Below are 24,189 nucleotides of genomic sequence, written 5' to 3' on the forward strand. Positions count from 1 at the left end.
TGTTACAAAGGCGTCTTCTTTATTCTTATCAGCATCACTGACTCTCAGGGTTCACATTTCCCAACACCGCTCCTCTCCGTACAGTAGTTAATGTGCAATCTCACTTGTGGGCCTGGGAGGGGTGGGGGCTTGGCTCTGGGTGGGGAGGGCATTGGCACTTCACATGGGCCAGTGGGTGATGGCCTGTCCCCATGAGAGGCATGGATGGGTGGGAGGGTGGCCACTGGGTTTGCCCCTAGTTGTCTTTCCTGCTAGGTGGGTTACTTTGTCACTCTCCTGGGTACTTGGGGTGGGGAGCATGCAGCTCTCAGGAGGGCAGGGCAAGCAGCTGACCGCCAGAGGAGGGGCGCAGGGGTGGCTCCTGAGGTAAGGCACAACCCTGTCTTTGGCTCTCCTAGTGAGTAGTTTTCTCCCCTGCACCCCTGGCTTTATACCTCCCCCACCCCAAGCCCCGGGAGTCAGGGCCACCTCCTGAGGTGCTTGGAACCAATGGGCTCTGCTGCCCACTCTACTACAAGACCTCTCAGTCCCATGGAGCTGCCCCCTTACTAATTCTGGGCAGGGAGCACAGCCTGCCCTCACCATGGCCAGGCTCAGCTGCTTGCCAAGTTCCAGGAGATTGTGCTTTGGGATCTTTGCTGGGTGAGGCGGGACAACAGGCCAGGGCAAGGGTGGAGGGAGGGGGTATGACTAAGGTGCTTGTGCTTTAGCTAGGGGTGTCAACTCCCCTCCACTTGGCCACCCAGGGCTAAGGTACTGGGGGCCAAGTCAGACCCAACACCCCACCCTCACCATCAGATGTTAAGAGGGACCCTGGCAGATTAGAGGGTGCTGCTGGCCTGGAGGCAGGTCTCCAGATCTGACTCAAAAGGCTCCATCCCACCTTCTCCAATCCTGCAACCCCCTGCCTCTGAACAGAAGCAGCTAGAATGCAGAGTGGGAAGAGGGAGGGAGGTCAGGGCTAGAACAGAACCAGTGAGATGGTGAAATGACATTAATGGAGGGGGTAACAAAAACCCTGTGCTCACATATTAAACTCAGAAACCCAAGAGCTTGCTCCTGGAGAGTTAGAGTGGAAAGGAACGGCCAGAGAAAGCTCCACAAACCACCAACAATGGATGTGGACCCTGCCCTGCCTCATCCCCCAGGAGTGGGCTCAGCCAACTGGGACCTGTGAACACCCTTTAACTGTAGTCCTGGGGGAGAGGAAGCTGGTTGGATCCACAGGAGCCCTGGGGCACTGGGACAGGGCCCCTGTGGAAACATGCACCCACATTCCACACACACACACACATTCAGTTTTCCCTGCATCCTGCCTTCCACAGCCCAGGGACCCAGGGGACCTCAAGACACATTCCCATTGATTTGAAAAATAAAAGGAAATCTTATACTTCAATATTTCATTCGCTAAAAAAATGTTTCAAAAAGTTATGTACAGGGGGTGGGGGCTGGGAGCCCTGCCCAGGGTCGGATGGGAGAAGGGCAGCAGCCACCCAGCCTGCTCCCTGGTTCCGACCCCGGTCTTGCTGCCTCTTGATCTTCGTGTTTTTAAAAGCAAACACTCTACACAGGCACGCACGCACACACGCACGCACGCACTCACACCCACAAATTCTGCCAGACTGGAAACCTGTCCTGAGACTCTCGCCTGCCCACAGGAGCACTGCTCTCTTAGAACCAGCCTCGTGGGCTGAGGGGGCCCACAGAGGCAGAGCAGGGAGGGATTAAGAGGGGTATGATGGAGGCTGCCACAGAGGGTCAGTTTTAGAATTTCTTTAAGCCTTTCGGGCTTGTTTCCTCAGCTGTAAAGTGGACAGTCCCTCTTGGCCTCACCTACCCCAGCCCCAAGGTGCAGGGACAGACGAGAGGGACAGGAAGGCGCTTTTGGAGACATGGAAGCACTGGGGTTGGTGGTGGGAGGGGTCCTGAGAACCCCTGGGCCCATGGAGTCCCAAGCAGCCACAGTGAGGGGCAGGCTCTTCTGGAGCTCTGCCCATCCCCTAGCCGGGCCTGGTGCTGGGAAATGCCTAAGAGGAAGGGGAACCAGGGCTCCCCATGAGTGTTGAGGAAGGTCACAGATCCCACCTGATGCCTGTCCTCTCCTGACCCAGCCCAGCTTGCTTTGGGGAAAAGGTGTGGGATGACAGGGAGGCAGAGAGGCTGGGAGCATGCAGCACCCCCTGCAGGTTCTGGGGAGGGACAGACAGTAGCTCGTGACTAAGGTGGTAGGGATGTGTGTGACAGGAGGGGCTGTCTGTCTGAAGCTGTATTCTATGCCCATCGGGTTCAGCTCTTCCTCAGGTTTCTGAGAAAGCTGCTGGAGGTGCTACCCTCTGCTGGGTGCAGTGCCTGGCTTCGGTCTGCCAGCTCTTGCACCCTGACAGAGGGCATGGAGTACCCCTCACAGGTCCTGGAGAGGGACAGACAGTAGATTGTGACCGGGTGGTAGGTGGGGGGGTGTGATAGGAAGGGGAGTGTGACATCCTGAAGGGGGGTGTCACACGTATGTTACTGGAGAACCTCAGCTGAAGGGCCGGCCTCGCCATCGTGGCTGGCTGTCTCGAAGCTGTGTTCCATGCTCATCATGTCCGGCTCTATCTTGCCAGTGTCGCTGATGAAGCTGCTGTAGCTATCACCCTCCACCAGGTGCAGCGGCTTGGTCTTGGGCAGCCAGCTTTTACGTACCACTCGGCGGGCATTGGTGCACATGTCAGCTGCAATGGCATTCATCTCGCTCTCCTTGAAGTTGGGGGCGAAGTTCTGGCAGTAGTCTGTGGGGGTAGAGCAGGCAGCTCGGGCCTCGACTCCTCCCATTAAGTCTCCCAGCTTCTATGTCAAGTGGATCCCACTATCCATACAAAACTGCTGCCCACCTGGGCTCCCGCTCATTTAGGGACATGTAGTGCTGTAGGATTCAGAGCCTGGAAGGTTGCCAATGCAAACCTAGGCATTCCCTGACAAGTGGCTGCCACTGCCACAGACTTGCCCGTTGACAGGTCTGGCCACTTCAATCTTCTCTTGACTACCCTTGACAAAGGCACTCAGGTCCCTTCCATACTATGTGCCCAATGTGAAGAAACCCTAATCGCAGCCTCTTTCCCAATGAGCCACAAGAGAACCTCAGAACTACCCCCACCCCTTTTCTAATGTAGCTGTGGCTGACCCTGAACTCTTGAGTGCTTTTTCTTTTTTTTAATTTTATTTTTTAGAGACAGGGTTTCTTTGTGTAGCTCTGGCTATCCTGGAACTCGCTCTGTAGACCAGGCTGGCCTCAAACTCAGAGATCCACCTGCCTCTGCGAGTGCTAGGATTAAAGGTGTGCACCACCACCACCTCTGCCCAGCCAGAACCCTTTTCAAGTTTTAAAATGTATCATTATTTGGATATATGGCAGTCAGAGAACAACTTGTAGAAGGGATGCAGGGGTCTGCTGAACCACCTCGCTGGCCCCAGACACCCCATTCCCTTTTTTTGAGACAGGGTCTCTCTACATAACCCTGGCTGTTCTCAGATTCACAGAGAGTCACCTTCCTCTGTCTCCTGTGTGCATGCCAACATGCCTGGACACAGAAGCCTTTTAAATTGGTTAGGGTGGACAGCCAGTGAGCTCTAGGGATCTTCCTGTCTTGTTTCCCCAGGTCCAGGATTTTAGATACCCAGCTTTTGTTGTGAATACTAGTGAGCTGAACCCAGGTCCTCATGCTTATGAGGCAAGCACTTTATCCACCAAGCCATCTCAAAACTCAACTCCTAGCCTGTATGCTGGCACAGGCTTTTAAATCCCAGCACTTGGGGGTTCAAGGCCTGTCTGATCTAGTTAGTTCCAGGCCAGCCAGGGAACAAGGACTATGTAGAAAGACCCTGTCTCAAAAAAACCAAAACCAACAAATCAACCAAACCCAACTTCAACCATCTGTCATATTAAACATTGAAGGAAAAAACAAAAGTCCTCTGAGCAGTGGTGGCCTTGAATCCCAGCACATGGGAGGCAGTGACAGGCAGATCTGTGAATTCCAGGCCAGCCTGGTCTACAGAGTGAGTTCCAGGACAGTCAGGGCTACACAGAGAAACCCTTTCTCGAAAAACCACCCACCCACACCCACACCCCAAACAAAAAACAAATAAACGGACAAAACAAAACACCAAGGCCAAAACCAAACCAAACCAAACCAAAAACGCACCAGCCCACCCCAGAGCGCAGCAGAACACTCACACTTGACAGCATGGAGGACGCGACTGTCCAGCGGCTTGCGTCTAGGGTCATTGGTGGAAGAGCGGATGCCAGTGCCACAGCTATTGGCCAGCGTGTTCCTGGAGGTGGGGTAGAGGAATGGAGGGCATCAGAGTTCCTGGTAGAGGTGTGAGGGGACAACCTGTTCCCCAACCCTGGGGTTCTGGGGTGTACCTCACCTGTCAAAGAAAGAAGCCAGGAGCCGCCGCAACAAGACCTTGTGCCTCGTGCCTGCACTGACGTGGCAGTTCATGAGCTGTGCCCTTGTGATGTACACATTGGTGCCTAGTAAGAGAAGTCACATGCTCTGGACCCAAATCTCAACTCACCTAGTCTGAACACCCAAGTGTGCCAGAGGCACTCTGAATACACCTAGGTAGGTATAACAAGATGTCAGAGGCCAATAAGACTAGCACCCCCAGACCCCTGCGGTAGTGAACTCCAGTCTTCTGGCCCAGCCACACTCCCTCCCCACTAGCTCCTATGACCCAGAAACCCTGTTCCTTTCTTTTTGGTTGAGAAAGGGTCTCACTATATAGCCAGGCTTGCTTCAAACTCTGAATCTAGGATCCTAGATGTGTTCCATCCCACCCTGAAGACAGCCTGGTACCATTCTCCCCACCACCTCCCCTTTGTGGTGCTTCTAGCTGAGCAGTGCTGGTGCACGCCTTTAATCCCAGCACTCGGGAGGCAGAGGCAGGTGGATCACTGTGAGTTCAAGGCCAGCCTGGGCTAGAGTGACAGCCAAGGCTACACAGAGAAACTGTCTCAAAAAACCAAACCAAAAAAAAAAAAACCCAAGAAACAAAACAAACAAAACCAAAAACAAACTTGGGATCTCTCTAGCATGCTGGTATGCTACACTGAGTGATACCCCAGCCTTAAGTTCAGCTAATTTTTTTTTCTTTTTGAGACAAGGTCTTATGTATCCCAGACTAGCCTCAAATTTGCTGTCTAACTAGGGTGGACCATGATCATTTGACCCTTCTGTCTCTACCTCCAGTGCTGAAATTATAGATGTGTACCACCATGCCTAGATCATGCAGTGCTTGGTATGGAATCTAGGGCTTTATGTATGCTAAGTAAGGAGCCCCCAGCCCAAAATCATCTAATTCAACACCTCTATTGTTAGGACAGCTGCTACCAAAGCTGTCCAAATGAGAACTGAGGATGTCAGCTGCCCTAGGACATACAGATAAGGGCGCTAGTTTGTAATAACTGTGACAGGAGACCAGAGGTTGCAGAGCAAAGGGATTGGGGGGACTAAAGCCCGGCCAGCAAACCTGTCACGAGCTCCAGCTTCTCGGAGGGGTCACCTTCATCATAGAGCTTTGGGTGGCAGCGGTTGCCAATCTGGTTGATAAGTTCAGCTGGAAGAGATGCCAGGTCTTGTCGCACCCGGATTCGACTTCGAGACTCGAGGACCACCTGCTCAGGGAGGGCCTCTACCTTCTCAGCTGTGGGAACAGTGGCAAGTGTATTCATGTTACACACACACATGCACACACGCACGCACGCACACACACATGCAAGCCCACGGGAGGGGTGGCACTCACCTGTCTGACCAACGTTCAACATACTGTACATGGTGTACATATTGCAGATCTGACGGTACTGCTCATCTGTACCCTCTTCACCTGCATCTTCTTCTTCATCCTCCTCATTGTGGTAGGAGCCAGGGCTGTCACTGGTGTAGGCACTGGAGGTACCTGGGCTGGTCCGCTCTGACATGCTGGGTCCACTCACACATCCTCCCACTGCAACCACAGCCACTGCTGCTGTAGCTGTGGCCACTGAGACTGGCTGGGGCATCCGGTTAGGGGCTAGGTCTGGTGTGGAGAACTTGGCCATCTTGCGGCTGCCATTGTTGCCACCACTGCTTCCAGCCTCCTTCTGGCTGCTATCCCACAGCCTCTTGGCCATGGGTGTGCACTGCACGGAGTCCAACTCCTGTTCTGTCTTGACTCGTGACACAAGGGGCAGTGGCGTGCTACAGGCTGGCCAGCCCAGTGTCTGCGCTACAGGACTCTGAGGCTCTGAAGATGGGGCCTCTTCCGGGTGCAGGCCCTGGGAGTCGCAACTTGGAGAGCTAACTTTGAGGAAGAACTCGGTGCCCTTCTCCATGATCTCCTGAATCTGCAGGAAGCCGGCTGTGTAGATGAGCAGGAACTGGTCCCCCATGTTCATGCTCAGCCGGCCTGTATAGCAAAATGTGAGGATCTGCTGGAATGACTGTGGTTGCACAGCGGCTGGCAGTTCTACCACAGCACTGCGGCTACTGTTGAATAGGTCCCGGAAGTAGGAGCTGCTGGCGGCCAGCACAGCACGGTGGGCCTTGAAGGCGTGGCCCTTAACCACCACTGACACGTCACAGTATAGTCCCTGCAGCCGCTGCTCATTGAGGCACTCAAGGATGCTGTTGCCAAAGTTTGGAATCTCCATCTGCAGGGTCTGCGCCATGGCAGCAGCTGCGTGAGGACAGGAGATAGATACTGGACAGGTCAGGTGGCAGAAACCAACATAGGCCCTGCCTTGCCTCAGCAACCTCACCTCCTGCAGAAGAGCACGTGGGAGCCACAACATCCACATGGTGAAATCTGTGACACATCTAAGTGGCAGTACCACCTCCACTTCCTGTCCCCACACAGCCCTGCCTTTAAACAGTCATCCCGTGGTTATCTGCAGGGGACTGGTTCAGGGGCACTACAGATATTGGAATCCGCAGCCACTCAAGTCCCCTTGCTTTCTTGTGTTGCTAGGGATTGAACCCGGGGCCTTCAGTGTGTTAGGCAAGTGCTCCACCACTAAGCTTCTGGGCTTCATGTTACTCAGGGTGGCCTTAGAGTCTTGGTCTTCCTGCCTCCACCTCTAGAGTGCTGGGGTTACTGATGTGGCTCCATACATTTTTAATGATCTCTAGAGGACTTGTAATACCTGGTTCCATATAAGTGCTATATAAATACTTTCCATACTCAAAATTCTTGTCTGTTGAAGACAGGTTTCCTGTTATAGCTGGCCTGGAACTCAGGGCATTCCTCCTGCCTCAGCCTTCAGAATGCCAGGATAATAGGTGTGAATACCTGGATTTAAAAATATTCTGGGCAGGGGCTCAGCACTTAAGAGCACTTGTGTTCCTTCAGAGGACCAGGGTTTGATTCCAAGCATCCATATGGTGGCTCACAACTATCCATAACCCTAGTTCCAGGGGATCCAACAGGCACACATATGGTGTACATAAATGCATGTAGGCAAACATCCACAAACATAAAATAAAGAAAAAATTAAATGAATCTAAAAAAACTTCCAAAATGTTCTGGGCAGTGCTGGGGAAGGTACCCAGTGTTTTACATAGCTAGGCACATGCTCTACCACTGAGTTTCACCATCAGAAGAACTCTTTGTGGATCTATGGTTGGCTGAATGTGAGGATGCGGGACCTGCAGACTCTGAGAGCAGATGGCCAAGATCAGTCTTTTAGAGCACGCAAGAAGACACAGGTATACTGCACCAACATTCTTACATTCTATGTAAGAATGGCCATTGGCATGTCAATACCACTGTCTGCAGCCCAGAATATGACTGTTGGCACTCACTGTTCATGCTGCTAGTCACCATGGAGGTGTACATTCAAACCATAATGCAAAACAGGCATCACCTCATACTGTTGGCTTGAAAGCAGGAACAAAGCAGGCAAAAGGCTGGGGTGTGTGAACAAGGCTCTAAGTTCAGCCACCTCCATCCCCACTGTAAAATACGGCAGGTAGTACCACAGGTAAGAACTCTGAACTCTTACACACTCTGGAGAGAATATAATATGGGAAAGTACTTGGAAAAAGTCTCAACGTTCTTCATATGATAGGAAAAAGCCAGACAGAAGGACCACAGGACATATGATTCCATTTATACGAAATGTCCAGAACAGGCAAATCCATTAACACGTGAAACATAGTTGCAAGGAGCTGGGAAAGAAGAAATAAATTTGCTTAGAGCAAAGGGATGTGTACTTATTCTTGGCGTAATGAACTATCACTTAAAGTTAACAATGATCAGGGCTGGATGGCTCAGCAGTTGAGAGCACTGGCTGCTCTTCCAGAGAACCACCATTTAATTCCCAACACCCACACAGCAACTCACAACTGTCTGTAACTCCAAGATCTGACATCCTCACACAGACATAGATGCAGACAAAACACCAATGAACATAAAAATAATTTTTTTTAAAAAAAAATTAACAATTGATCAATGATAGACTGTTTCCCAACTCTGAATACATGAAAGACCACTATGCAGCCAGGTTTGGTACTCCTAGCAACTCTGAAGGGCAGAGAAGGGGAGGATCCACTGAGCCTAAATATAGAGGTTAGACTGGGCAATATAGATCCCCATCTCAAAAATAAGTAACTATTACAGTTTAAAGGGGTGGAGTGCATGGTTTATCTCAACAAAACTGTTGAACAAAAACCAGCAAATAGGGCTGGGATATAGCACTTGCCTACATGGTGCTAGGGTTCTGCCCTGCCAAATCCCCACCCCCAAACAAACAGAAAAGGAGACCACAACTGTTTCCCTCTGCACAGAACTAGAAAGCTGTGCAAAGTACATTTTTCTGATCTTAAATTTTGTACTTTGTGGGCATACTGTTCATTTGCAAGATTAAAAAAGATCTCTTACTGCTTTTGTGTATGGTCAGGTTTCTGCTATGTAGCCCAGGCTTGCTCTGAGCTTGCACTGATTCTTTAGCTTTAGCTGTGCTGGGGAGCCTCCACACCCAGCTCCCATTCTGTCTTTCTTTCTTTCCAATTCTTTCTTTGGAGACAAGATCTTATTATACAGCCCCAGGCTAGCCTTGAATTCACACACACAGATATCCACCTGCCTCTACTTCCCAAGTGCTGGGGTTAAGTTTACTGGGCTTACTTAAATGGTTTTTAAGAAAATGACTCAGTTGGAGTAGAACACCCATGTTGTCCCAGCACTCAGAGGGTAGGCTAAAGCAAGGTCTCACTATGTCGCTCTGGCTGGCCTGGAGCTCACTATGCAGACCAGACTGGACTTAAACTCAGAAATATACTTGCCTCTTATTCTGGGATTAAAGGCATGTGCCATCACTCTGGGCTTTTTTTTTTTTTTTTTTTTTTTGGTTTTTTTCGAGACAGGGTTTTCTCTGCATAGCTTTGCGCCTTTCCTGGAACTCACTTGGTAGCCCAGGCTGGCCTCGAACTCACAGAGATTCGCCTGGCTCTGCCTCCCGAGTGTTGGGATTAAAGGCATGTGCCACCACCGCCCGGCTACTCTGGGCTTTTTTTAACTTAAAGTTACATTTATTCACTTTGTGTTTTGCCCCCAAGTGTATCTGTGCACTGCCTATGTGCTTGGTGCCCTTAGAGGTCAGAAGAAGGAAATGGAGTTATGGATAGTTGTAAACCATGGGGATACTGGGAGTCCAATCCGAGTCCTCTGCAAAAGCAACAAGTAACTCTTAATTGCTGAGCTCTCTTTCACACACACACACACACACACACACACACACACACACACACACACACTCAATGCATATGTACACACACATACCACAGCACATGCATGGCAGTCAAAGACAACTTTATGAAGTCAGTTCTCCTTCCACCTTTATGTGAGCTCCAGGGATTGAACTCAGGCTGCCAGGCTCGTACAGAAAGTGCTTTTATCTGCTGAGCCATCTCACCAGCAAAACAAATCTGAAAATCTAGCAAATTGGGCCTTGTCTTTGCTTCATGAAGAACCTACTGGGGCAGGCAATTCACCCAAGCAGCATACCTGTGTTCCTTGACTCTAGGACTGGACCAGGCATGGTAGTATTTGCATGTAGTTCCAGCTACTCAGGAGGCTGAGGTAGAGGACAGTCTCAACACAGGAGTTCAAGATCAGCTTGGGCCATATAAACCAGATCTCTCAACTGTTTCTAACCCCAGTTCCTGGGAATCAGATGCCCTCCTTGGGCATGGCATGCATGGTACACATATATGGAGGGAAAACTCCCATACACATAAAATATAAATACCCACCAACAGTATTTTTAAAAAGATTCAATCATCAGCCCTATTGCTTCAAATCTAATTCCATGTCTAAAACAAGAGTCGGGGGCTCTGAAGCATTATCTTGGCCTCCTCTGACAGCTGACCTAAGGACAGCCAGAAGTTAGGATCAAACTTGGGAACTGATGTCACTGAGTTTCAGACCTTTATACTGCTGCTGACTCGTTGTCTGTGGGAAGAGGGCTGACAGGGTGTTTCCTGGGAAGAGACCACGGGCTCTTGGGGAAAAGGGCCTTGGACAATAGACTTGAGCCCCACCAAGGTCACACAGGCATGGCAGTGGGTCCCACTCCTGCACCACAAAAACAAACAAGCAAATAAACAAACCAGCTCGTTATGATGGTGCATAGCAGTAGTCCCAGCAGAGGGTAGAGGAAGTAAGCAACAGTGCTGGTGTGAGCTTTAGAGACCCAGTCTCAAAACAATAAATCAAATCAACATAAAGAAAAAGGAAAAAAAAAAAGAAAGAAAAAGAAAAACTAGTTTGTATGTCAAAATCTGTTTCTAATGCAATAGTTAAGCAGGACTTTGGCAGGCACAGAGGCACACAACTATTCTCTGGACAAGTGGAGTCAAAAGATAAGTTTGAAGCTGGGGCTGGCAAGATGGCTCAGCAGTTAAGAGCACTGTCATCCCTGGTTCAATTCCCAGCACTCACATGGCAACTCATAACTGTAACTCTAGTTCTAGGGAGTCTGATGCCCTCTTCTGGATTCTGCAGGCACTGCATGCACATGCTGCAGACATATATGCAGGCCGAAAGAGGTCCTGTTTCAAAAAAATGGGGAGGGGGCAGGCCTTTGGGAGGTAATTAGTTCATGATGGTTCCACCTTCATGAGATACCAAGGAAGCCTGCCCACCCCTCCCCCTCCCACCCTCTCCAGCCCTCAGCAAACAATGAAGACTAAGCCTGCAGTACCTTCATCTTGAACTTCCAGCCTCCAGAGTGTGAGCAATAAATTTCTGCTGGGGCAGTTCAGTGGCAAAGTCTCTGGTTCCAACCTCAGCAGCACCAATGGGATACATACATTCCCATTCAGACAGTAGGAAGGAAAAGTAAACATCCTGATAGTAAAGAGAAAAGTGGTCTACTTGTATGGATCCTATAGTTTGGCTTTGTGCTGTTATTTTTGAGACAGGGTCTCAAGTTGCCCAGGCTGGACTCTACCTTGAGTAGGTAGCAGAGGAAGACACTGAATTCCCACACTAGCCTCCCAAGTATGTGCATCACCACAATCAGCTGGCATCCATTTCTGTGGTCTTTTGTTTTTGAGACAGGGCCTCACTATGTAGACCAGGCTGCCCTTGAACTCACCAAGATCTGCTTGCGTCTGCCTTCCAAGTCCTAGGGTGCACGCACGCACGCACGCACGCATGCACGCAGAATTCATTTTCCCTCCCTGAAAGTCTGTCATTAAACCTATGGCAGGAACAGGATGAACAGCAGTTCCCTTTCACAGTGCCTGATAACAGCTCAGACAAGACCATCTCATTTCTCATGATATTTCCCGAGATGAAATGAGCTCTCCTAACATCTGATTGAGGAGAACAGGCCAGAGAAGCAAAAACAGAGACCTGGATCACACAAAGAACAGGGGCCAACTTTGTTCCTGAATCCTATCCATGAAACAGACAATACTGAGGCAGTCGAGAGCCCTAGATGGGCCAAGCTTCACCATCCAGAAAAGGAGTCGCTGGCTACCTGGGGCCCTTACCACAGGGTCTCCAAAGGCCAATCTGGTCTGGTTCTCCTCCTGCCCATGCCCCTCCGTCTTCTTCCTCCACTAGCATCTCCAGGAATGGGCATCTCTGTCTGCTCCCTCGTCCTCCTTGCTCTAAGTAGTCCCTGCACTTTACCTTCTGCCTGTAGCCACTTCAGATCCTTACAGAGCACAGCAGCTGTTCTGCCTGTCTTCATGGAGCCCTGACCTGGGTAATGCCATCAGGTCTGATTTTAAGCCTACTCTTCCGAGTCACAGTCCACTCTGAGCACCTTCAGACCCAAAAGACCGAGCAGGGGAACAAAGATCAAGTGCAAAGTCTCTGAGGTGACAGGCATAACTAGTATTAGCAGTGGAGCTGAGGGAGGATGGTTCCACTGCAGATGGGCCTTGTTGAGATGCACTGGAGACCATGCAGGACCATGGTACCAGCAAAGGGACACATGTTAAACAAGACAACGCATCAACTCTTACTTGTTTTGAGATCAAGTCTTGGTACATGTAGGTAGTCCAGTCTAGCTCTGGACCCTGGCTGAGAGCACCTACAGGTCAGGTATGATGACTGTTTTCCCCCATTCATCAAATAAGAAAACTGAGGCTTTAGTCTCACCTACCTGGAAGGCTAAAGCAGGAGGACCACTTGAGCTAGGAGTTTAAGGTTCCATATAGCAAGACTATGGTAAAACAAAGTAAACAACAGAACAAAGACCTGCCTGGAGAACTCACATCTCTTCAAACACAGACGCCCCAGTCCTTTGTATGATTGGCATAGTGGTACATAGAATGTAAACACTTCCTCTGGTAGCTTGTTGTTTTTGGTGCTGGGAATAGAACCTAGGACCTCTGCATAGCAGGCTAGTGCTCTTCTGCTGAGTGACACCTCCAGTGCTTCTACACCTTAAATTACCTCTAGATGGCTTCCAGTACCAAATCTAATGAAAATGCTACAGAAGAGATGTCAGAAGCCAGCTAGTTGCAAGGCCAACGAGATGGCTCACTAGGTAAAGCTTGCCTCCAGAATAGTGATCCCCAGGACCCACATGGTAGGAGAGAACTGACTTCCCCAAGTTGTCCTCTGATCTCCACACCCTGCCAAATAAATAAATTAAAATTTAATTTTTAAAAAAGTAAATACATAAATCAAAGAAGCTAGTTATATGCCCTACTAACCCCAGCATTTGGGAGGCTGAGGCAGGAGAATCATTAGTTCAAGATTGGTCTGGACTATGTATGTGTAGCTAGATCCTGTCTCAAAATGGTATTGTTTAGGGGATAAGGAGAAAAAACAAGTCTGTTCAGGGCAGGGGGTGCAGCTCAATGGTAGAGTGCTTGCCCAGCAGGCATAGGCTCTGGATTCCATTCTTAAAATCACAAAAAGAGCCTGGCAGTGGTGGCGCAAGCCTTTAATCCCAGCACTCGGGAGGCAGAGCCAGGAGGATCTCTGTGAGTTTGAGGCCAGCCTGGGCTACAGAGTGAGTTCAAGGAAGGTGCAAAGCTACATAGAGAAACCCTGTCTCGAAAAACCAAAACCAAAACCAAAAAACCACAAAAAGCAGCAAGTGAAGTGTGTACATGTTCAAGGTAGGCACAACACTGTTTTTGAATAGTTTTCAATTTATGGTCAAGTATGCAGATGCAGAACCTGCAAACAGAGGTATTTCTGTATTCTACCAGGCTTAAATCTTTGACAATGTTTGCCACTGGTGATGTATAGTACTACTGGCTTGATATCAGTCTATGAAAAGAATTAACACAGGCTGGTGACATGGTTCAGTGGGTAAAGATATCTGCTGCTAAGCCTGGCAACCTGAGTTTAATCTCCAACACCCACAAGGTGGAAAGAACCAACTCCCACAAATTACTGCCCCACAAACACGTTTTAGGACTAACACCAGAACCACCTCAGTTGTTCTTAGCTGACATCAACACCACCAGCTATTATTGGTATTGTCTCTTGTGCACCTTCCTGTCTGTAAACTGTCATCCTAGGCCTTTCACTGTCTCCTGGAACCTGTACTGTTGCAGGGATTACCCATCAGGCAGTCATCCTGAAGGGTTCCTCAGTACTTTCACAGCCCAGTTCAGCACACAGACAACAGGAATCTCCCATAATCCTCCCCCTCCCCCAAAACCAGACACCAGGTATTACTGGAGCACCAAATTAATGTCATTTACACCAGGTCATTCTTTTGTTGTTGACAGAGTCTCACTATGTTGCCCTGGCTGGCCTGGATTCACCTGCCTCTGCCACCTAGTCCTGGGATTAAAGGTGTGTATTACCATGTCTGGCCACCAGCTCAATTCTTGGTGGTGGAGCGCTATCCTACACAACTGCCTTAGGCTAGTAAGTAACCCTGGCCTAAGACCTCTAGCCAGGGTCTCAGGGCTAAGTAGAGTGGCCCAGCAGTGACATCTGACTCTGCTCCATCATAATATCCACTCATCCTCATCTTCTCTGCTCTACTTAGAAGACACCAGGCACAGAAGTCCCACAAGTTCTAACTTTTGCAACTCTGCTGAGAGCAGACAGGACGACAAGCATCCTTGGGGCACAAACGATGACATGTTAGTTCTGACCTGCCTGACTCTCTCCTAATCCCACCCACCCACAGACAGGGTCAATGCACTTCAGGGAGGACGCCATTAGCAACAGGCCACTATTGCAGGTTTCAGAGAAGAAGGTTACATGAAGAAAGGACTGCTTCAGTTTTATCATGAGCCAGATAGTGATGAAAACACGTAGGGCTATCTAGTCATGGGCTTGAATGAGCTCCAACACAGAGGAGTGCTCAGTATAATCCAGGCGTAGAATCCTAGTACGGAAGGGAAAGGAATTCACAAGAAGGGGACACACTCACCCAGCACTGCCTCAAGCTCTGCTCAGGTGTGCAGCTGGGCCAGGCAGGTGCTGTTTCCGCTGGCTCTGGCAATAAACCCCTGGGTCAGAGCTCATTGGCCAGTCTTCTAATGGGTCTGTACAGCATAAACACAGATTTCCAGAAAGCCTAGTTCATGAACCTGAGGTGGGTGGTGGTGGACAGATTTTTAAGAGACTGAATGGCTGGGCTGTGGTGGTACACGCCTTTAATCCCAGCATTTGGGAGGCAGAGGCGGATCTCTGTGAGTTTGAGCCTGGTCTACAGAGTGAATTCCAGGACAGCCAGAGCTGCACAGAGAAACCCTGTCTTGAGAAAAAAAAAGGGGGAGGGGGGCCTCTGGATATAAGTCAAGGGATCTGAACTTTGCCTGGGGTGTTTGGGAGACCCATGGGATCCTCTGACTGGGTTCTTCTTTCTTGTGGACAGCATGAAGGATCTCTGCCCCACACCAGGGTCATCCCTCACTCTACTCCCACAAAGACAGAATGTTTGGTAACTCAGCAGGAGCCTGGCACACACTCAATAAAAGCTTTGAATGTGTTGTCCTCATCCAGAACACCACCACCCCCAACCTAACTTCCTTCTTATTCAGATCATGGCTCTTTGACTACCCAATGGAAATCTCTCTGGCCCCACACCACTGACCATCTCCTCGCCTTGGTATACCATCGTCTTTAACAGAGCAGCCTAGTTTCTCTGTTCCTCCGGGGACCATTTCCTTGTCTAAGTTTGGTCACCATCTGAACAGGAATTGCCAGAACCAACTCCTGATGAATGTGTTACTCAGAGCGGCTTCTTCAGTTCCCAGCAAGGGAACGGGCACAGAACACTGAAATCAAACTGTCCACTTCAGCCTGTCTGCTTGTTGGGCTTGCCTGAGTTCACACTGAAAGGCAGATATGACCAGTGCACCTTCTGTTCTAGTTTCAGGTGGAGGTGCCGGCTAACCATTTCTGCCTCCATACTTCAGGGCCAACTAACTCCTACCAGTTAGTTCTGCATTCCAGCTGTGACTAGTTGACACCATCTGTCCTCAATAACCCACCCAGCTGAGGCCTGGGAGCAGCCCATATATGCCCTAGCAGCTTCCCTTGGTCCCTCAACAGCCAAAGCACAAGGCTGCAGCAGCAACCAGTGGCAGGAACAAAGGCAAGTATAAAGGTTCTGAGGCGACACTAGTCCACTAACAGCGGCAGGACTGTAAGGAGAGCTGCAGCAGCAGAGTGCAGAGAACAATGCAAGCAAGCACTAAGTTCTTTACACAGGTTGCTGGTCCAGTCCCCAGCCCCAACAGAACCAAGCAAGATACCAGGGCAGAGGCAACTGGTGGTAGTCGTGGTCTGGAAACTCCAAGGAGATGAGGGGAAAGGGAGAAAAGTCATCATCAAACCCAGGATTGGCTGGTACCAGTCACCCAGAAGTTTGTGGTTCCTGCCTCTGGTGCTGAGGATGTTCAATCAAAGCCACCAGGACAGCCTGTATGTGGTAGCTCATGCCTATATAATTGTAGCATTGGGATACCGAGACAAGAGGGCCATAGTTCAAGGCTAGCATAGGCCACACAGTAAGTTCAAGGTCAGCCTGAGCTGGAGTAACACTGTCACTGCCCCCCACAACCCAAGAGCAACCAAAAACCAACAAAAAAAATACTAAAACAAAACCTAACCCCCCAACACACACACACACAGACACACACAGACACACACACACACACCCCTGCCCAGGAATACACTGTTAACCTTGCAATTAGTCCAGAGCTGGAGCAGTTTGATAAGAAATCGAAGCGGAGAAAACAAAGCCTAGGCAAGCAAAACAAAATCCACTCCCAAACCACCAAGACCCACTTTTATAACCACCTCCTATAGCCTGTGCCCCTGGCTCCCAGATGCGGAATGGAAGAGAAAGTATGAGCAGGCCTCAGCTGACAGGCCCCACACACTTTTCCTTGAACTCCAGGGAAACTTGATCCATCTGCAAGGGGATTGATTGAGCCACTCCAGGCAGCCTAGAAAAGGCCAGGTCCAAGAAGAGTCCATCAACAGGGAATCAGACCAGCAGGAATTTCTCTGCTGGTGCCCAGGAGGGCCAACTCGATTTACTAGGCATAGGCCACAGTCTAGTCATATGACCAGGGACAAGCCCCGCCCCGAACCTCAGCTTCTTTCTCTGAAGAGAAAGCCTAAGACCCATCGGTGGTGAGCTATCAATGGGCTTACTCGCCGATCGGCTTAGCATACTACCTGACCTAGAAGGAGAACCAAGGAGGGAGGATGGGTCCCGGAATCAGGAGCCCCCAAGGCAAGAGTCAGGATGTGTAGGTGCCTGTTTGGTCTCAAAGAGAGAACAGAGCTTCAGGCACTCACCATCCCAATATTTTACCTGCGAGGGGACATAGAATTAAGGCCCAAGCAGCAGGCTGGGCTTGGAAAGCTAGGGAGCACAAACAGGCTGTGAGGTCTTGTCTCCTAGACTTGAGACCCCAGGTTCCGGCGCCAGAAGGCTGAGAACGAATACAGGACTCTAAAACACTCAGGTAAAGTCGGCCGGGCTGTCTCTCTGCAGGGTGGGTGAGGTGGGGGTGGGGGATGAACGGGGCCATCCATACGGAAAACACGAGGTTTGAGCTAGGTATCCGGTGCAGCCCACGCCAACTCCCACCCACCCGCTGGCCGGTCCCTGCTTAGCAGCTGGCCGAGGCTGCAGAGAAGAGGCGTGGGACCGAGGAAACCCCCGGTTCTGACCCTGGGCAAACACTTGGGGGATGGGGGTCGGGGAGGCAGACTGCTTAGGTCACACTGGCTCTCCTCACCTGCCACCCCCACATCCCCACCAGCCCAGTCCTCAGGCCCTGCGCCTCTCCAAACTCCCAACACTCTGTCGGAGCCCCCGGCCTTACCTGGCGCCCCCCACCCCCGCGATGTGCCTCACCCTCCGCACATCTCTGAGCCCTGACCTCGCGTGACCCCCTGCAAACCTCCCTGGGATCTCCAGTCCGCCCCCACGCGAGCAGGCTCCGCCCCCACCCACCGAGCCCCACTTCCCGGGCTTTTCCTCGCTGTCCCCCCAGGCCTGTAACCTGACCCGCCCACCCCTCCCCTGGGCTCCCTACCTGCGGGCTCCGGCCCGGCGGCTCCCCTGCAGGCCCTCTCCCCTGGGCGGCGAAGCCTCTCCCCCTCCCCCCGCCCGGCCAGCCCGAGGCCTCCCCTCCCCCTCCGGCCTCGCCCGCCGCCTCCTTACAATGACTCCCTCCGGCCCTGCGACTTCAGGAGCCGGCGACCGCCGCCTCCCTCGGGCCGCCCTCGAGCCCCACGGGCCTGGCCCGGGGCCGGACGCTGTAGGCCGCCGGCTGGGACCAGGCCACCTCAGCCTCGCCCTCCCGCCGCTGTCAGCATCGCGGACTCGGCTTCCCGCTCCCAGCCGGGCGCCCCGGGGCCTCCCCTCCCGGCCCTCGGCCGGAACCTCGGATGTCCTCGGGCCGCCCCGGCGGGAGGAGGCCGGGATTGGGCCTGGGGCGGGCCATCTCACCTGCGCTGTGGCCGCGCTCCGGGGCCTCCCGGCGGGCTCCGCAGCGGCAGCTGGGGCCGGGCCTGGGCCCGGGGCGCGCCCCCCTGCGCCTCGGCCTCGGCCTCCGCCTCTGCGGCCTCCGCGGCCTCCGCCTCAACAGCAGTGGTAGCCGCGGCGGCCATTCATTGTGGGCCAGGCCGCCCCAGCCGAGCGCCGAGGAAGCGCACGGCGCAGCCGGCAGGGAGGAAACGGCGTCGGCCCCGCCCCTTAGGCAAACTTAGCTGCGCTCCGAGCGCTTTAGTTCCCACCGGCTTCTTCCTCCAGGGTCTCTGTTCTGTAGACTTGTCTAGTTAGTTGCGTGACTGTGGGGCAGGTTGTTGTTCCAGGTACAGTTTTAAGCTCTTTATGGGAACGAGGTTTCATGGAACTGAGGGAACTCGCTCAAGATCACACAGAGGGAAGTGACGGTGAATGCCAAGATTTTTAAGCATAGGCTCAAGAGGTCGGTGAAGCTAAGACTTAAGGTGCTTACGCGATGTCAAGTTCTGTTAGCATTTTGCACTAACTCGGGTAATTATGTTTCATAACGTTAAAGCGGTCTGGCTACTTTTCAGATGGGGAAGCAGGGTCAAGTACAAATAGTTCGGACTGGAGAGCATACTCGGCCAGTAAGAGCGTACACTGCCCTTGCAGCATAGAATTCAGTTCCCAGCACCCACGTCAGGTGGCTCACAATTGTTTACAGTGCTAGAAGATCCACCACCTCTTTGCTCTTCGGGGATTTGCACACTAGCGCACATACCTACCTACATACACAGACGTTAAGAATAAGATCAATCTAAAGCAAAGCAGGTACTGCCGGGCCTGGTCGTTAATGTCTGCAATCTCAGCATCTGGGAGACTGAAGCAGGAAAATCTCCTGAGGAGTTCCAAGCCGCCCTGGGCTAGATAGTGAGTTCCAGAACAGCCTGGACCACGAGTACCTTTTACACCCCATTGAGAGAGGGAGAGCTTGTGAGGCCAGCTGCACAGCTCACATCACGGGTGGCCACACTCCCTGCCTTCATACATTAGGCCCAAACTCAGGGCTTACGGTCTTCAGTGGCTCCTCTGCACACTTCCCAGGCACTCGGTTGTTTGATCTTTGCTCTTTCTTGGAAGCTAAGGTTCTTATTTACAGGTAGGAAATGAGAGTCTTACATTTTAAGTAACTTGTTCAAAAGAGTATGTGGTGGGACTGAGACTCAAAGGCAGTGACTCCTATTCCAGAGCCTGAGTTAACCTGTAAAGTGCACACGGGGGCATCTAAAGGTGCCAAGTTTCTCCGGCTTTTGTCCTGAACTAAACTGCAATGAAACTCCTTTGTAGAAGAATCGCACTATTAAAAACCACGCATGTAGCGAGCTCCGCACTTCCCCTCCTGGAAGAATATTGATCCTGGTCGCCCACCGTGAGTCGTGTCGTTAATTGGTCAGCTACTGTCATGTGATCGGCCCGCCCTCTTTGCCAACATGGCCGCTCCCAGGTCCTAATGCGCGAAGCGTGCACCGGGGCTGGTGTCCTGTGAGCAGAGAGGTGAAGCGTGCCCGGGTGTGGATGTGTGTGGGGTGGGGCTGGAGGTGGGCTTGCTGGCCGGCTGGGGGTGGATCTGCGCTGTTGGCCTCAGGCTCTACTGAGTCCAGTGCCTTTGGAAACGCAGGCCTTATCGAGGCCAGGGGGGTTTAGTTCCTACTTTATAGATGTGTAAGCCACCCCCGACGACCCAGAATGCAGCACTCTGACCTCCCTCTGCCCTTCCCCTTCCCTCGAAAACGGCAGGAGGGTTGAGGCGCCCGTGGATGTCCCACGCGAGGACGGTCCTGTGGCTAAGCCGCCCTCTCCGTCCGGCCCGCATCCTCTGTAGAGCTCAGTTCATGGAACAGAAGGCCCAGGGGCCGCCCTCTCCACCAGCGATGGAGAACGGCACCCGGCCCTGTGAAGAGCGCCCACCCGCGGCCCCGGAGGCGACTATCACCGAGGGCGCTGCCAAGATCGTCTTCCCTAACGCCAACGAGGTTTTCTACAACCCGGTGCAGGAGTTCAACCGGGACCTGACGTGAGCAAGGGTCGGGGATCAGCTTGGCCAAGGGAATGGGGCAGTGAGGTAGAAGATATTCCGGGAATATCAGTTCGGGGCGCGCACAACTCGAAGGCCACTAGTGGGGAGAGATGAGTTGGTAGGGAGGAGTCAGCTTTAATCGAAGGCCGGCATCTTGAAAGATGAAGGCGCGCACCAGGGGTTTTTATTGTAAGGGACAAGGTTATACATGCCATTTAGTGTTCTTGGGCATTCAAGGCGTGTCTCCCCCTTTTCCTTTTCTTTCAACTTGGTGGTGGGCTTGGACTTCCCAGAGCTGGTTCATGTAGTTGTATTCACACAGGCTTGTTACTTTTCTGCAAGTCAAATTTCATATCAATTTGCATGCTTTGAATTGAGGACTGAGGGCCGACCTTTGAAAGGTCACTATCAGGTTTTCTGGGTCTAAAGATCTAAAGATGCAACAGTTAACATCTTAGCCATTGAGGTGGGAGTTCTCTTTATTTAGAATTTGGTGCAACAGAGAGACGAATTTATGGATTAGGGAGGGACAATAACCTTTCAAGAATGTTAAAGGGAGGACTTCGGACCCAGGTCACAGCTGACCACCCCGCCATCCCCCTTCCAGATGTGCTGTGATCACTGAGTTTGCTCGGACTCATCTTGGGGCCAAGGGAATCCAGAGTAAGTGGAGGTTCAGGCCTGGGAGTAGAGGGTCACATTTCCTACTTTATTTTATTTTGGTTTTTCAAGACAGGGTTTCTCTCTGTAGTTTTGGTGCCTGTCCTGGCACTCGCTCTGTAGCCCAGGCTGGCCTCGAACTCACAGAGATCCGCCTGGCTCTGCCTCCTGACTGCTGGGATTAAAGGTGTGTGCTGCTGTCACCACCACCCGGCATTTCCCACTTTATCCATGGCTCTCTTTGGCTCCTGAAGCCTCTAGGCTCTCTGTTCCTTCTGCCTTTCTCCTGGGATTTGGGGGAAGACTTTTCTGGCATGTATCATCAGGAGTTTGACGATTTGAAAATTATGGTGGAATTTCTTAAAAGGATCATTGATAGCCTCTGGTTTTTGCCTGGGTGTCTGCAGTCAAGGTACCAGGAGAGAAGGACTTGCAGAAAGTGTGCGTGAACTTGTCTGAGCAAGAAGAGGAAAAGGCTGAACAGAAAGAGGATGAAAACTTGACCCCGGGAGACCAGCCTCGGACAGCTGCAGTTGGTGAGATCTGTGAGGTAGGGCCTGAGTAAGCGGTGCATCTTGGGGGTCTGGGTGATAGGAAGGAGCTGAGGAACTACAGAGGGTGGTTGTGGGAGATCACGAGGGCCCAGAAGAAAGATGGAGACCTAAGCATCAGCCAGCAAAATGGCTCCCTGGTAAAGCGCATACCAAGAAAGCCTTAAGACCTGAGTTTGAATCTGTGGTGGAAGGAGAGAACTGAGTCAATAGTAAGTGATATTATTAAAAAAGAAGACAGACACATCTTTGCTTACTTCTAACAGGAAGGTCTACGGGTACTGGAAGGCCTGGCAGCATCTGGTCTACGCTCCATCCGATTCGCCCTAGAGATTCCTGGCCTCCAGTCTGTGGTTGCCAATGATGCCTCTGCCCGAGCTGTAGAGCTTATAGACCGAAACGTGCACCTCAATGGGGTGGCACATCTTGTACAGCCCAACCAGGCGGATGCCAGGTAGGTTGATTGGCCGTTGTTGTCATTGGTGGGGTGGTGCTGGAGATGGAACCCAGGGCTTCGTGCATGCTAAGCAATAGCTCCCTGTAGGCTCTAGTCAGGCCTGCCCAGAGCCTGCAACTTACCCCTGGAATAAGGCTACCTGATGACAACCCGAGTCCTGTTTAGCCTCCAAGTATGACCTTGGGTGGGTTAGCCTCTTGGACTCTAATTCCCTTGTTTCTAAAATAATAATAATTTCACAGGGGTATACAATTATATTTTACTAACTTTTGTTTTTATTTGTCTGTGTTTGAGAAAGCACTAGTAGGTCCTCAGGCTTGTGTAGGAAGTGCTGGTACCCACCCAGCCATCTGGGTAGTCTCTTCAGAGCCTGTCATGGTGCTGAAATACCTAGCTCAGAACTAGCTTTGTAACTGAAGATGACCTTGGATTTTTTTTGGATTTTTTTATAATTCAAAAAAAGATGTACTTCATTTTATGTGTATGAATGTTTAGCCTACGAATGTGTGCCTGGGGCCCTTCAAGGTCAGAAGAAGGTGTCAGATAACCTGGAAAGGGAATTACAGTTAGTTGTGAGCCATATGGGTTCTGGGAAATGAACTCAGACCCTCTGCAAGATCAATAAGCACTCTTAACCAGTGAGCAAACTCTCTGGCCCTTTTTAAAACTTTAAATTACATTCATTCATTCATTCATTCATTCATTCATTCAGTGTGTGTGTGTGTGTGTGTGTACGTGTACACGTATACACATGTACCTACATATATGTACAATTTACAGGGATCATTTCTCCTTCCACTTGTGGGTCTGGGGATAAAACTAGGTGGCTCTGACCTTATGTAGCCCTGGCTGGCCCGAAACTCTGAGATCTACCTCCCAAGTGCTGGGATTACTATCACACCTGGCTCTGACTATGAATTTCTGATACTTGAGTCTTTACCTGAGTGCTAGGATTACAGGCGCAAGTTACCACACCTGGTTTATTCAGTGATGGGGATCAGATGGAGCCTAGAGCCAGGTAAGCACTCTGCCAACGGAACTACATCCCCAGCATGAAAAGTCCCTTTGGTGAAATGTCTCGTGAACTGTAGGTGTGACCTTGAACTACTGTCTCCTGCCCCCACCTTGGTGCTAGGATTACAGGCTTGATTGCAAGAGTCTTGTTTGTTTGTTTATTTATTTACTTACTTATTTTTGAAACGGTCTCACTTTGTAGCCCTTGATGGCCTGAAAGTCATAGAGATCCAGTTGCTTCTGCCTTCCCAGTGCTGGGATTAAAAGTGTGAGTTACCACACAGGCCAATAGCAGAATTCTTAAATAATGGAAGTGTATTGCCCAAACTCTATACAAGGGTGTTTAATGATGAGAACTGTATCTGTCTATAGGAACTTAGTTTTGACACATAGTCTGACCAATTTGAACTCGTGCTTTTCTTCAGTCTTCCAAGTAGCTAAGATTATAAATGTATACCAGCAGGCTCCAGAACTCACTTTCTTTTCTAACACCTTGTAGTAACACTGCCAACCCCTTGCCTCGGGCTGTCTTTCCGGGACCTGCTCCCACTCTGCTGCCACACCTCCTCTGCCAAGTGCTGCACTTCATCTTGCTTTTCAGTTTTAAGTATTTTATGTGTATGATTATTTTGCCTGTGTGTATGCATGTACAGCAGATGAATGTCTGAGGAGGTCAGAAGAGGGCATTGGATCTCTGGAACTGGAGTCATGGGTCACTGTGAGCCACCTCATGGGTGCTGGGAACTGAATATGGGTCCTATGCATGAACAACAAATGTCCTTAATCGCTAAGCCATCTCTCCAGCTGTATTAGTTTTGTTTTTTTTTGTTTTGTTTTGATTTTGAATAGGTTGTTACTCTAAAGCCCTGACTAGCCTGAAAGTCACTATGTAGACCAGGATAGCCTAGAACTGACAGAGATTTGCCTGCCTCTACCTCTCAAGGGCTGAGATTAAAGATATACACCTGGCTTTTTAAAAACTTGTGACTATAATGCTATT

The 24,189-nt window shown here is 50.9% G+C and overlaps 2 protein-coding genes across 10 annotated transcripts in view; one reads left to right on the forward strand and one right to left on the reverse strand.

Annotated features, from left to right (window-relative positions):
- On the reverse strand, nt 1–18,564 carry Nacc1 (nucleus accumbens associated 1). Of its 3 annotated transcripts, none has more exons than XM_006996226.4 (6): nt 18,431–18,564; nt 5,788–6,699; nt 5,515–5,688; nt 4,411–4,516; nt 4,214–4,311; nt 1–2,771 (listed from the first exon to the last, which is right to left on the reverse strand). In XM_006996226.4, exons 2-6 carry the CDS (start codon nt 6,689–6,691, stop codon nt 2,509–2,511), a joined length of 1,545 nt encoding a protein of 514 aa, XP_006996288.1. In that variant the 5' UTR covers nt 6,692–6,699; nt 18,431–18,564; the 3' UTR covers nt 1–2,508. The 3 variants fall into 3 exon arrangements, with proteins under 3 accessions (XP_006996288.1, XP_076427983.1, XP_076427984.1); XM_076571868.1 differs by lacking the exon at nt 18,431–18,564 and adding an exon at nt 18,143–18,278; XM_076571869.1 differs by lacking the exon at nt 18,431–18,564 and adding an exon at nt 16,762–16,964.
- The window catches only part of Trmt1 (tRNA methyltransferase 1), a 14,040-nt gene continuing 6,909 nt past the window's right edge, over nt 17,059–24,189 (forward strand). Inside the window, exons 1-6 of one of the 7 annotated variants that reach the window (XM_042277426.2) lie at nt 17,059–17,438; nt 19,778–19,984; nt 20,313–20,504; nt 21,115–21,170; nt 21,575–21,717; nt 21,985–22,172. In XM_042277426.2, coding sequence (XP_042133360.2) covers nt 20,323–20,504; nt 21,115–21,170; nt 21,575–21,717; nt 21,985–22,172 — 569 coding nt within the window. In that variant the 5' untranslated portion in view covers nt 17,059–17,438; nt 19,778–19,984; nt 20,313–20,322. Of the gene's footprint in view, nt 17,439–18,748; nt 18,980–19,637; nt 19,985–20,227; nt 20,505–21,114; nt 21,171–21,574; nt 21,718–21,984; nt 22,173–24,189 lie in introns of those variants that run through there. The other 6 variants (XM_015989565.3, XM_076571865.1, XM_042277423.2 and 3 more) reach the window with 6 other exon arrangements.

This window comes from Peromyscus maniculatus, chromosome 5, assembly GCF_049852395.1.
Source record: "Peromyscus maniculatus bairdii isolate BWxNUB_F1_BW_parent chromosome 5, HU_Pman_BW_mat_3.1, whole genome shotgun sequence".
Lineage (NCBI taxonomy): Eukaryota > Metazoa > Chordata > Mammalia > Rodentia > Cricetidae > Peromyscus > Peromyscus maniculatus.